This window comes from Pteropus alecto, unplaced genomic scaffold (assembly GCF_000325575.1).
Source record: "Pteropus alecto unplaced genomic scaffold, ASM32557v1 scaffold45, whole genome shotgun sequence".
Lineage (NCBI taxonomy): Eukaryota > Metazoa > Chordata > Mammalia > Chiroptera > Pteropodidae > Pteropus > Pteropus alecto.
The window spans coordinates 19,124,139-19,137,608 of NW_006442491.1; the positions used below are offsets into that span (position 1 = coordinate 19,124,139).

Sequence of the window (13,470 nt, forward strand, 5' to 3'; positions counted from 1 at the left end):
ATTTCAATATTCTATGGTCCTAGTAGGTGCTAGAAGCGGTCCCCAACCTTTTTGGCACCAGGGACCAGTGCTCCTATGAGAATCTATGCCTGATGATCTGAGGTGGAGCTGAGGCGGTGATGCTAGTGCTGGGGAGCAGCTGCAAATACAGATGAAGTTGCGCTCACCTCCTGCTGTGTGTCCCAGTTCTTAACAGGCCATGGACCAGTTCCAGACCCCTGTGCTAGATGATAGGGAGTGGTGAGGACTCTGGCAAATAGGAGAGTACATGCCCTGCCTATCGGCACTAAAATTCAAATTTTTGAAAAACCCTGTGCTGACCAAACTAAACAGTCATATTTGGGCCATGAGTCTACCAGTTTGAAAACTCTGGTTCAAAATGAGAAGGTTCTTGGAAGCCCTGCAGTCTGGACACCCCCTCGGGGAAGTCAAGGACAGAGGCCCTGGTTTCCTCCGAGACTTTTCTAGTTCAACCCTAACTCCCCAGCACCTGGCCACCTGAGAGCTAGTCCCGCTGTCTTCTCAGTTGAAAAGGGAAGGGAGGTCTGGGTGTCCCAGGATTCCTGATTTGGGAACCACTATCTGATAAGGGCTACAGGCCCCTCCAGTGCCTGTGGGGGCTAGTTTAGGTGCTGGGTCTTCTCTAGTTTGGGACCTGGTTAGGAGGGACATGCATTGAGTGGGGGACAGTCCAGGTACAGGATGAGGACTGAAAGCCAGAACCCAACTGCCCCCATCCTGTGCTGGCCCCTGCTACCCTTTAGCACTTGTCTCCTTTCCAGATAGAGCTAGAGATAGGGCCTGGGGCGGGGTGGGGGAGCCATCAATATTTCTGTACTAATGTGCTTTGTGATGTCTCAATGAAAGGGACTGAGCGAGTGCCAAGCCATGTGGCAGCGGTGGGGATGGGAGCTGAGTATGTCCTTCCCAACCAGAGGAGCTTCTGAGACTCGGGCTGGAGGGAAAAGGGGACCGTATGTGCTATTCTGTTTGGGAAGAAACTAGGACATTCCTGGGGTTTTGGTTGCTGTGTGCAGGTAGAGGCAAGGGGAGGAAGAGCAGGAAATTGTGAAAGCGGGAGAGGAAGGCCCAGTCTGGGATGGCCTGGTTCCTGGAGGCAGAAAACTCCCCAGGGGGGCAGGGGTGGTACCCTGGTGCCCTGTCCTAGCTCCTCCTCAAACAGAAAGGCATATACAGTCCCTTTTCCCTCCACCCTTCCCTTCTCGCTGCAAGGAGGGGCTGCCCTCTCCCCAGCAATCCTGGCCTTTATTCTATGCACAATCCTTGTAAGGGCACCCACAGGCCAGGCTGAAGAGGTGGGGGCCCAGGAGCACCTGCAATAATCCCAGAGTGGAGAGTAGGGGGTGAGAAAGGCACCAGGTAGGACAAGGATATTCCTCGATCTCCCTCTCGCCCAAACCCCAGAATCCAAACCAGGCCTATGTCTACTGGGCTACATCACCACATTTGGAGGGGCCTCGTAAACTGAGCCCCGAACCTCTTGGTTTTCTGAACTGGTCATAAATAGCTGGAAAAGACCCAAACAATTCCTAGAGCCTGAGGATCCTAGAGTTTGGGAGAGTTTCTCCCAAATAAGCCTCAATTCTTAAAGAATAATTAATTTTCCCATATTAAATTGACTCAAGCTGAGCTTCTGATTGCAGATAAATGCTGCCAAGGCCTCGAGTTAGCTTCCAGGGCTTGAGAGCAGGGGAATATTTGTGTTCTTATTGGAGTGTTTATACAATTCTCAAGAGCACTCCTGGGCCCCCATTCCTCCCTTTGAAACCCTCAGGGCCTGGGACCCCAAGGTGGGAATTGGCGTTTTAATCACCCAGTGCCCTGTTTCAGTGAAGGGAAAGGCCCAGAGAGCCCAAGGTCACACAGTGAGTTGGTGGCAAGGTGGGACCAGAGGGTGCCCGGGGAGCACCCCCAGTCCTGATAGTCCCCCACTTCACTCTAGCCCCCCCACTCCAGGAACCATTAGCCATGGTTGAGGGGTCGATTTCCCTCCCTCAGCACAATTCCAGGTGATTCTCCTCTCCAGGTTCTCTCTTCCCTCACTAATCGGGCCCCACCCCTGCCCATTTTAGTTTCCCATTCCAGTCCCACCTCCTGGTATTACTACATCAGTGCCATCCTCAGTCCCCCACCCCCACTCACCCCTCTGCGCTTCCCCTAGGAGGGGGAGGGGGCCCCAAGCTGGGGCTTCTGTACTGAGACTCTTTTGTACACCACGAACTTTTTGTATATTTTTAATTTTGCTGCGACATGAGATATTAAAAGTCATTTCAGTACCTGCTGTTTGTGTCCTATTGTTTTGGCTGTACTGGCCAGAGGAAGGAGAGAAAGAAGGAGGGAGCTGGCAGGAAGGACATCCTTTGCCCGCAGTCCCTGTGGCTCTTTTAAGAGACAAAGATATTTAGCAGGGGGAGGCCAGGACATTTCACAAAGCTCCCTGTTGATTGGACAAAGCTTCAATTAATCAGAATCTTGCTGTCAAAGGTTTCAGGGATTATCTCCAAACTCTTATTTTTATAGATAAGGAAAACAAGAGAGATGGGGTAGGTGCAGACTTGCCAGAGGTCAGAGAATGAGTCCACGACAAAATCAGGACCCAGACTGAAGTTCCTAAGGCCACTAAAGCAAGTATTTATTGAGTATCTACTATATATGCCAGGCACTTTTCCGGGCACAGTGAAGAGAAAGATATATGGAGTTTCCATTCTAGAGGGTTTTGCCCTTAAATATTCTCTCTGCCTTAGGGGGCTTCAACCCTCTAATCCAGAGATTCTCAAACTTCAAAGTGCAAAGAAACATTTTGGGTAAAATGAGTTTGTTTTACATGCAGATTTCCATCTCCATAGCCAGTGGGTGGATAGAGCATGCATGGGAATCTGCATTTATAAAATTCTGGTGCAAGCGGTCTGAGGACCTCACTTTTAGGACCACTGTTTTAATGCATCCTCTCACAAATCTTATCCTGACATTTCCTTGCTTTAGCACCTCCCCAGGGCCTTCAGGATAAAAGTTTAACCTTTTTCTCTGATGAGATTTCATAGTCTGAGCCCAAATTACCTCTTGAGTTTCATCTCCAACATTATGCTGCCCAAGTCCTCACAGCCTCTCCAAACCACTCATCTCGTTTCTATGAGACTCTCCTGGTTGTCACCCAATGGCCTTTCTCACCATTCTTTCATGCATATAGAGCTCATTTCCTAGGCGCCTCATCCCAAGTGTTCAGGAAATATAGCCTCCTACCTGGTCCCAAGTAGCACGTCACCACTGAACTAAAACTGATTCTCGAAGTGTGGTCCCCAGAACAAGCTGTACCAGGGAATTTGTTAGAAATGCTAATTATCGGGCTCCACCCCAAACCTACAGAAGCAGCCACTGTTGCATGGGGAGTAGCATGTTTTTATAAGCCTTCCAGGTGATTTTGATGCACAACTAAGTTTGAGAACCATTGGTGCAAGATAATTCCCATGACTGAGGATTGGTGAGATTGCTGTGAGGCAGAAACTGTTATGTGTCCCCTAGTATCCATGTCTCCCCCTTTTTTTTCTGGCTTATATACAACAGAAATTTATTTCTCACAGTTATGGAGGCTGGAAGTCCAAGATCAGGGTGACAAAATTGTTGAGTTCTAGTCAGAGCCCTCTTTCCGGTCATAGGCTGCTGACTTCTCATTGTATCCTCACATAGCAGAGAGCAGAGTCCCTTTTTCTTTTCTTTTTTTCTTTTTTCTTTTTTTTAGGTGAGGCAACCCTTGGTTGACCTCACAGACTGCAAGGACCTTGTCAGCTTACAATCCCTTAATTTTTTATTTTTTATTTTTTACGCCTATAGCACCTGGTCTTCCTAGGTGGTCTCCCATCCAAGTACTTACCAGGCCCAACCCTGCTTAGCTTCCTAGATCAGACAGGATCGGGCTTGTTCAGGGTAGCATGACCGCAGACAGAGTCCCCTTTTCCCATACAGGAATTTTTAGCTGGGCACATATCCACCCAAAATAGAAGACTGCATTTCCCAGCCTCCTTTGCAATAGGTATTGCCATGGAAACAAGTTCTGGCCAATGGGATATGAGCAGTAGAACTTTGTTCTAACTTCCAGATCATCCCTTTAAAATGAGGGGATGTGCTCTCCTCTGGCTGTTTACCCTTCCTGCTGGCTGGACTACAGCTGTGTAGAGAGCCATCTTGAAGTTGAAAGCAAAACCCTAGTATGGTGGAGCAACAAGACAGGAAGCCCCTGGGTCCTGCATACACAGAGCTCCAATACCTGCCCTGGACTACTTATGTGATAGAAGAGACAAACTTCTATATGTCTAAGCCACTATTATTTAGGTCTTAGTTACGGCCAAGATATATTCTGGCTAATATATTTGGCCCCTAGATTCCTAAGAGAAGTCTTCTGAAGACTCCCTGGGAAAGGTTTTCCTTCATAATAAAAAGATACACAAGAAGGGGAAACCCTTGACTTCATCAAGGGCTGATGGCATCAAAAGCAGGATAATGTGTGTGTATTACTCCTGAAGCTGCAACAGCCATCTTGCCAGCTGTATGAGTTTTCTAGGGCTGCTGTAGCGAAATACCACAGATTGGGTGACTTAAGCAACAGAAATTTATTTTCTCACAATTCTGGAGGCTAGAAATTCAAGATCAAGGTGTCAGCAGGATTGGTTTGTTCTGAGGCCTCTCCCCTCGGCTTGCAGATGGCGGCCTTCTCACAGTGTCCTCGCATGGTCTTTCTTCTGTGTGCGTACACCCCGGTGTCTCTCTGTGTGTCTGAATTTCCTCTTCTTATAACGACATCAGTCAGATTAGATTAGCAGCCACTCTTCAGCCTCATTTTCACTTATCTCCAAAAACAGCCACATTCTGAGGTACTGAGTCTTAGTGCTTCGGCATATAAATTTTGGGAGACACCATTCAGCCCATAATACCAGCAAAGCAGAAAATATAAGAAAGTTGATGCCATTTTTGAGCTGCTCAATTAACGAGCTCTGAAATCACTTACGATTAGACTTCTTAAGAGATAATAAATTTTTCTTATTGTCTAAGCCACCTTTGATCGGGTCGTCTATTCTTGGCAGCCAAATCATTGCAACTCAGGTATTCTGTGTGTTTGCTCGAGCTGTTTCCTCTGCCTAGAGTGACCTTCCTTCCATACGCTCTTTAAAGCTTGATTTGAATTCCATGAGCTTGGGGAGTGGCTCCTGATTCTACCTTCCCCAAACTAGTCGCTTGCTTTACATCAGAGTTCTTTGCCTATGTGTCTCTCTCTCTAACCAGGTCAGGGTCAGCATACGCACTGTGTACCAGCTGCCACATTCCCCGCTCCTGTCCCATGGCAGGCATTGATAATCAATCCCTTTTTCATGCTGAGAGTTGGCTGGTGTTTATAATCCTCTACACAGAGCTCCAAGCAGCCCCTGCCAATCAACTGGAGATGGCTCAAAAGAAATGAATCCTATTTGCCACAACTGTTAAGTCTTTGAGAGCAGAGACTTTGTTTTATTCATCTCTTTTATGATTCACAAGCTAATTTTAATAATAAATGCTACCATCATATGTTTCTCTTTTCATTTAATCCCTGCAGCAGCATTCAGAGGCAAGCACCATTATTATTCTGCGTTTGACACATAAAAACTCTGGGCTCCAAGAGATGAGCTACTTGTTCAAGGTCATACACTTTTGAACCTAGGTTCACCAGTCTCCACCCACTTCCATGGACATTTATTAACCACTTGATCTGTTCGTGGCCCTGGGATGGGTACTGCAGAGGATACAGATAGTTTGGTGTTTCTAGTGGCACTCAGAACATTTCTGATATTTGAGAGTCCCAGCAGTTCAGTGATGTTTGGAGTTAGTCCAGGAATAATATACGTCTGCGTTTTACAGATTGGGAAATTGAGGCTCAGAAAGAGAAAGAGACTTGCAAAAGCTAGTCATGGATGTGCCAGAGCAAGAGAGCACCTTTCATTCCCTGCTGCCAGGGAATGAAATTCCCTGAGGGTGAGAATTCAGGGCTTGCTCAAGGAGTTAAATGGGAGTATTAATGTCAGGAGCGGTCAGAGATTGGGTCACACACCCTGGCCTCTTCCTGTTGGCTGGATGCTTGATGGAGAGCTCCCTTCCTGCTGCTAGGATGTGACTGGCAGGATATAGAGGAACAGGAGGAAGTGGCTGTGTGGGCTTACACTAAGCAGGCTGGACAATTCGCCCTCCCCCAGAAAAAGGGAGGGAGGTAAGAAGGAAAGGCTGGTGGTTGGGATTCTCCTGTGGCCTTCATACCCAGAGGCAGTGGGAGCTCTGACCCTTGCTCCAACGAGCATCGACCTGGCACATCCATAAGTTCAGAAAATACAGTCTTATGCATTGGCCCCTGCATTTCACAATTTCCAACCACTTTCTCATCTTGATCTTGATGCCTGATGTCTCTCTTGCTGTACCTCTAACTGTAGGGCAGGGCTTTGGGGTTATTGTTCCCATTGGAAAGACGAAGAAAGCTGAAGCCCAAAGAGGTTATGATAAGTAACTTGCCCTGGATCATACAGCAAATCGGTTCCAGAGCTTGCGTCTCTGGAACCAGGTGTTATGGCAAGGAGAGGTTGGGTCAATCAGAACCTTTCCAATTGTCCTGGGTGGGCCACGCAAGTGCATTGGTCCTATAGTTAAGGACTAGGCTTCAGATCCAGACCCGGCAGCAATCCCAGATGCTCCTCTTATTCACAGTGTGACCCCCTTGGGTCAGCCTCTGCAGATGAGCCTGTTTTTAAAATCTGTACAATGGGTATAATAACGGCACCTCAATGTTATGAGGACTAAATGAAATGAAATATATCAAGTGTTAAGCACAGAACTACAAAGGGAGCCTTGCCACCCTAATATTCTCCCAAGAGACAGTAAAACTGCCCAGGACACAGACACATAACTAAGTAAATAGTTAGTACTTACTGAGCACTTCATATGTGTCAGGAACTCTTCTAAGTGCATTTAATCCTTACAAGGTCACTACGAGGTCAGATTGGTATTATGTCCATTTTATAGAGGAAATTGAGGCACAAGAGATTAAGGGACTTGCCCAAGGTCATAATCCTAGTAAGTGGCGAAGTCAAGATTCAAACTCAGGCAACCTATCTCCAAAGCCCATACATACTGCCTCCCTTAATAGAAATGATTAATTTTTTAAATCACAACTTGCTTGGACACAGTATTATATAGTTTATGAAGCACCTTCCCACCCACTCTTTCATTTAGTTCTCACCACAGCAACCCAGAGAGGGTTGGAAACATTGGAAGCAATGTTTACTTCCAATTCAGAGTGTGCGGGGGACAGAGAACTGAGGCTGTGAAAGGGGTAACTGACTAACTGACTTGCCTTGCCAAAGTCACACAGCAAGGTCAGTGGCAGAAGTAGGGGTGGAGTTCGGAATTTTCGGACTCCAAATTTTCTGACTCCAACCTTACTCAACTCCCAAGCCCTCTCAACAGCAAGCCTCTGGCTTGTTCCTCCCCAGGTCAGTTGCTCTGGCTAAGTTAGGGTTCCAAGGCTGTGTCCAGCCCCCTCCACCTCTGCTCACTATCAGACAGGAGAGGCAGGAACTCCAGGGCTGGTGGAGTTTCCGATCAGGCGATCAGGCAGGAAAAAGAACAAAGGAACTGCGTGGGGGGAGAGGGCCGAGAGGGTGGAGAGGGTGGCCAGTAGGGTGGCAGGAGTAGAAGGGACGATTCACCATGGAATATGAAGTCAAGAAAGGGAAAAAGGTACGTGGGAGGTTGGGAGGGATGCAGGGCACAGAAATGTCCCCAGTGCTGGGGAAGTGGGAAACTTGGGGTGGGGGCGATGGGCAGTGAGGGATGTAAGTACGGCCTTTCTTCTCATTTGGAAAGGCCTTCCTCCCTATCCTTGGGCAGCCAGACATTTAGGCTTCAAACTTACTAACTAACCTGTCCTCCCTGCTCTCGGCGGCCTCTGTCTAACCTTAACCACCCTCCACCCCGCTACAATGCCCCAGCCCGCCCCCCACTCCGCCGCCACCGGAATGTACAGGCAGACAGGAACCTTCTAGGGAAACCCAGCCGAACAGATTCATTTGGGAGATAGTCCCAACCTCCCTCCCTGGGGTTCCTGGGGGTTCCTTCCTGTAGCTTCTCAGATGAAGGAGCAGACATCCAACAGATCCATCCCCCTGCTCTCTACCTTCCCCGACAAAAGGACCTCAGCTATAAGGCTGCCTATTCAGGCTTCAGACACATACCTCCTCCCCTACTGGGTTCCCGTCTGGTCTGCCCCTCCCCATCCTTATACCAGGGCCCGCTCCTCAGGCCTCAGCCTAGGAATCATCTCCCGCACCCCTTAGGTCCCCACCCTTTCCCAACACTAAGACATGTGCTCCCGTGGTTCTCTGTTTCTCTGATTGTCTTTGCAGTTCAGGGAGCCTCTCGGATTCCAACTCCCACCCTCATCCCCACCAAGCCCTCTTCCCCCAGGGATACCTAGGTCAGGCTGTTCCAAAAGCTCCCATGTGAATCATGAGGGCTCAGAAGGGAGTCAAGATGGACGTGCTTGTTTTCTCTGGATTCATTCTTTCTATAGATATTTATTGAGCACCTATTATGTGCCAGGTACTATGCCAGATGCTGGTGTTGTTGCAGTGGCAAACAAAGTCAGACGAGGTCCCTGCTTCCTTCCTGGAGCTCACAGTCTAGTGGGGGAGATACTATTAATTTTTTTTTAAACAAAGCAATTAATACAACACTGCATAAAATGCTCCCTACTCAGTGCTAGATAATAGGGAACCCAGCCGTAGACTGGTCATTTTGAGCTGAGATCTGACAGATGGAAGGAAAGGGGGTAGGGAAGACTGTTTCAGGCAGAGGAACAGCATGTGCAAAAGCTCCATGGTGGGAACGAACAGCAAGGAAGAAGGACTGAAAGATGTCCCAGTAGCTGGAGGGAAGGAGTGAAACGCAGTGTGGCATGAGGCTGGAGAGGTGAGCAGGGCTGGACCATTCAGGGCCACAGACAATAGTTACCTCCCTACTCCACTCACACATATACACACACTCACATACACAGCTCCATAGCTGGCAGTCAAGGTCTCTATGACATGTTCATCTCATAATTCAGCCACAAGACTACACACAGCTTCTCCAGGCTCATGCTCATCTGGTCCTTAAAGCCTCCAGGGTTTTGCACACGCTGTGCCCTCTGACTGGAATGCCTTTCCAAGGAGATTATTTGTTCTCATTTCTCAGACTTTCCATATACCCCATCCAGGCTCCATGATATTGGTTTTAAAACTTGAGCTAGGCATGCATCATAATCACCTGATAGCTTGTTAAATCACAGATCTTTGGGTCTTACCCGGGGTTCTGATCCACTAGGACTGGGATAGAGTGCGAGAATGTGTATTTCTCTCTAGTTGCTGCTGCTGCTGCTTGTCATCCAAAAACCACACACTGAGAAGTGCTGCTCCAGAGTAGTGCTCAAACTCTTCTGTGAGAATTAGATTCTGTTAGGCTGGGCTGGAGCCCTAGGATTTACACCTTTAACCTTGTTCCAGGCCATTTTTATGCAGATGCCTACTGAATTATACTTAAATGAACTTTTAAACTATTTCTAATTTTTAGGAAAGCACAGAGAAGAACTTCAGAAATATCTAGGTTCCCACCACTCAGTCACAAGGATTCTTAATATTTTTCTGCATTTGCCCCAACCTGAACCTTGACAGGGCATCCACCCTCATCTGGGTGTTTAGAATGGAGGTTTTGGAGCCAGACTGCCCAGTGTAGACTATTGGTTTTACCATGATTAGCTGGAGACCTTATCAGCTAGTTCTCTCTCTGAGGCTTAGTCTCTCCGTCTGTAAAATGGGGATTATGGAGGTACCTCTTCTGTAGTTTTTGTGAGAATTAAGTTAGGTAATGTAAGTAAAATCTAAGAATGGTAAGTGCTCCACAAAGTCGGTCACTGTTATCCATGTTATTCCCCCACCCTCCTCAGGGCTTCGTTTCCCCCATCCGGAGGCTGGTGTTCCCCAAGGCCGCACGCAGAGCAGCCTTTCGAAGCAGTGTGAGCCGCAGGCCCCTGCATTCCATGCCCCTTTATCCCCCTGACTACCTCATCGACCCCCAGATTCTGCTGTGTGACTACCTGGAGAAAGAGGTCAAGGTGCGTGCGGGATGAGAAGGGGTGGACACAGTCTTAGGGGAAGAAAGGGTTTTCCTCAATCCTCTCAAATTCCCTGTCTGGGTCTAAAAATTGAACTGACGAAGACAGAGTCACAGGAGAAAAGCATATACATTTTATTAAAGTTTTACATGTCCATGGGATCCTTCACAAGAAAACAAAGACTCCAACAAGTGACCAGAGCAGAAAGCTTTTATATCTTTTGGACAAAGAAACAATGAATTTGTGAAGAATTAACAAGACACGAGGGGTTTGGGCTAGGGGTAGTGAGTGGTGAAGTAACGAGGTTTGCTTACATAGCCTTCTCTGGCCTAAATCCTGTCTCCTCCTCCTGGTACAGGGAGGGGACATTTCACATGGGAAATTGATCAGGGAAGGGTGAGTGGGGAGGACAGAGTGATCTTCGTGTATCTGCTATTTTCTCAAACTCCCTCGGCTTAAGATATTCAGTATGCCAAGGTGTCATCTGTTGGGGTAGCACGTCCTGGATCCCATCAGGAGAGACCTTACGTCTCCCCGACATCGACCCCTGACCAGCCCTGTCTCATGCAGGGGAGCCTCAGGGGAAAGAAGACTGGGCAGCCTGTACCTTGCCTTATGCTGTGGACCCTCAGCACATGACTTTCATCTGCTCAGCCTCAGTGTTCGCATCTCAACACAGGGCTCAAAATCTACCTCCTGGGGAGTGCGCAGGGAGGGTGCTCCGTGAACTAAAAAGTCCTACTTTCCTGTGAGATTTTACTGCAGTGACATTGTTGCTACTCAAACAGTGTCCAGGTTACAGGAACCCAGTTCAGCAAGTCACAAGGGACTTAGGCCACTCAAAGGCTTTACTCCTATTTCATGAACATCATGAAGGAACTATGAAGAATTCTCATTACCCAAGGAAGATTGATACGGGGGCAGGAGTGTCAAATTTAGCAAAATTTGCCACCCAGTTAAATTCGAATGTCAGATAAACGATGAGTATTTTTTTAGTATTAATATAGGTCCCAATACTACATGAGACTAAAAATACTAAAAGAACAAACTAAAAAAGTATTTGTTGCTTATGTGACATTCAAATTTGTCTGACATTTCATATTTTATCTGGCAACCCTCTATAGAGAGAAAAGCTAACAAATAAATCCACTTAAAAACTGAGGACTGAAATTTCATAGAGAATTAAAAAAAGAGAGAGAAAAGGTTTAATTAGCAGAATTCACCTAAAAGAATAAAAGTAATGAAAAAGTTAATTCTTATATTGATGAAATAACACTTAAATTCAGTGGTAATATTAAGTTATTAAGAATGAATTAAGAATCAACTTATTAATTTGGGACATAGTTTTTCTGACAAAATTATATACTAATTCCATATAACATTCGTCCCTTTCCATTTGACTTCTGGAACAAGATCATAAAGAGGGTGAGTGACTTGTACAGTCAGTTGACTCTGGTGCTTGGGGTGAACAGAGGCCCTCGGGCCAAGCAGGAATTCACGAGTAGTCAGTTCTTTTGAGCTTTTGCTTCTGTCGTAGCTAAATAACCATGTATTCATGTGATCTAAACCAGCTTTGAGAGTGTGGACTCTTGTGTGGAGCTAGTGGCTGGAGCAGCTGGTGGAAGATGTCAGATCACGCCAATTTTGCCCTTTCTAGGAATGTGATGTTGGGCATGTTGTTTACCTTTGCTGTGCCCTCGTTTTCTCATCCTTATAGTGAGGATGAATGAGTGAATGTACATGAAACGCTCAGGACTGTGTCTGGCTTCTATGACCAGCTCAATAAGTTATTACCAGGTTTTTATTATTGTTTCTTTTAACTTTATCTTTTATCTTTTTTGTTTGTTTATTCGTCAGGTTCTTATTATTAATTCAGATATTTCTACCTCAGTGAGGAGGTCAGGGTCCGCAAGGCTTCAGGGTGACCTCTCTCTGCCCTTCTCCCACCACTCTCTCCACCCCACCCCTGTTTCCCACCCAGTTCCTTGGCCACCTTACCTGGGTGACGTCCTCATTGAACCCCTCCAGCCGGGATGAGCTCCTGCAGCTGCTGGACACGGCCAGGGTGAGGCTCCAGGGAAGGGAGAGGGCAGGATCTCGTCCCCTTCTCCCTCTTCCACCCGAGGCCCCCAGGGATTCAGGAGATTCGACTCATCCCGCAGCAGCTGAAGGAGCTGCCGCTGAAGACAACGGCGGAGCAGGACAGCATCCTGAGCCTGTCAGCCCGCTGTCTGCTTCTCACCTGGCGAGACAATGAGGAGCTCATCCTGCGTATCCCCACTCACGAGATCGCCGCCGCCTCCTACCTGCAGGACGACGCGCTGCACCTGCTGGTGCTTAAGACAGGTACAGCAGGCGAGGCCTACCGAGGGACAGGGCCAGGAGGTGAAGGGGGAGAGAAAAGGTTCCAAGTCTTGTCTTCGGAATGGACATGGCCTGGGGCAAGGCTGGGGCTTGAGGCTGGGTGATGGGATGATGGAACGGCCTGACCACCATACCCTGAAACTAGGAGTAGGCCAAGGCCATAGGCGATAAGACCGAGCCCAAGGTTGAGGTTGAAGAGCGGGCGGCCTGACCCACTGTCCCTTACTAAGGAAGCCTGGGAAAGGGTGGGGAAGCCAGAGAATCCTGAGGCCACCACAGGTTGCAAAGTTAAAGGACATGGTGAGGGAAGGTGTAGTGAAGCGTGGCCGCAGCGCTCCAAAGGTAGAGTGGAACGCCCGGCGATCCGCAGAGTCGGATCTGGGGACGCGGCCATAAGCAAGGGGCGAAGCTAGCGGCTGGGGTAGCTGGTGGAAGATGTTAGATCACGCCAAACGAGGAGCTGGGCCTGAGGTCAGGGGCTGAGTTGAGGGGAATCCGGAATTCAAGGAGGAGACCCTGAAACCAAGGACAGGGTCCAAGTTGAGGGTACAGAGGGAGGGGACAGCCTGACCACCACCCTCAGACGGCAGGTGCGCCGAGGTGCGGTGGAGCAGGTAGGAACAGTCTGCTGAGCCAGGGGTGGAGCCGGGGGCGAGGCGGGATGGTAAGGACGCTGTGTGGGGGCGGGTCTGGCCTCAGACCTCCGAAGCCAGGGATGGGGCCTGAGGCTGGGGGCGCAGCCGGGCGCGGCGAGACCCCTGGGCTGAGCCGTGAGGTCCCGCAGCTGGCTTCAGGAGGGGGCTGATAGCCGGATCTCCTGCGGCTGACGGCTCCCTGGCCTCTCCTAGGTCTAGGCGTGGACCCGGTGCCGGCCGGTGTAGACGCCAGCCCCGGCGGCGCGGGACGTGACCCGGGCCCGCCGGGTG

General features: G+C 48.6%; 1 protein-coding gene and 1 pseudogene across 1 annotated transcript in view; one reads left to right on the forward strand and one right to left on the reverse strand.

Annotated features, from left to right (window-relative positions):
* Positions 1-3,840: 3,840 nt before the first annotated feature.
* Positions 3,841-3,959, reverse strand: LOC112471163 (annotated as a pseudogene).
* A 3,781-nt stretch (positions 3,960-7,740) lies between these two features.
* The window catches only part of CCM2L (CCM2 like scaffold protein), a 13,790-nt gene continuing 8,060 nt past the window's right edge, over positions 7,741-13,470 (forward strand). The window contains exons 1-5 of the mRNA XM_015596888.1: positions 7,741-7,770; positions 10,013-10,180; positions 12,162-12,245; positions 12,343-12,526; positions 13,393-13,409. Of these exons, the coding sequence (XP_015452374.1) occupies positions 7,741-7,770; positions 10,013-10,180; positions 12,162-12,245; positions 12,343-12,526; positions 13,393-13,409 (483 nt within the window). The remainder of the gene's footprint in view (positions 7,771-10,012; positions 10,181-12,161; positions 12,246-12,342; positions 12,527-13,392; positions 13,410-13,470) is intronic.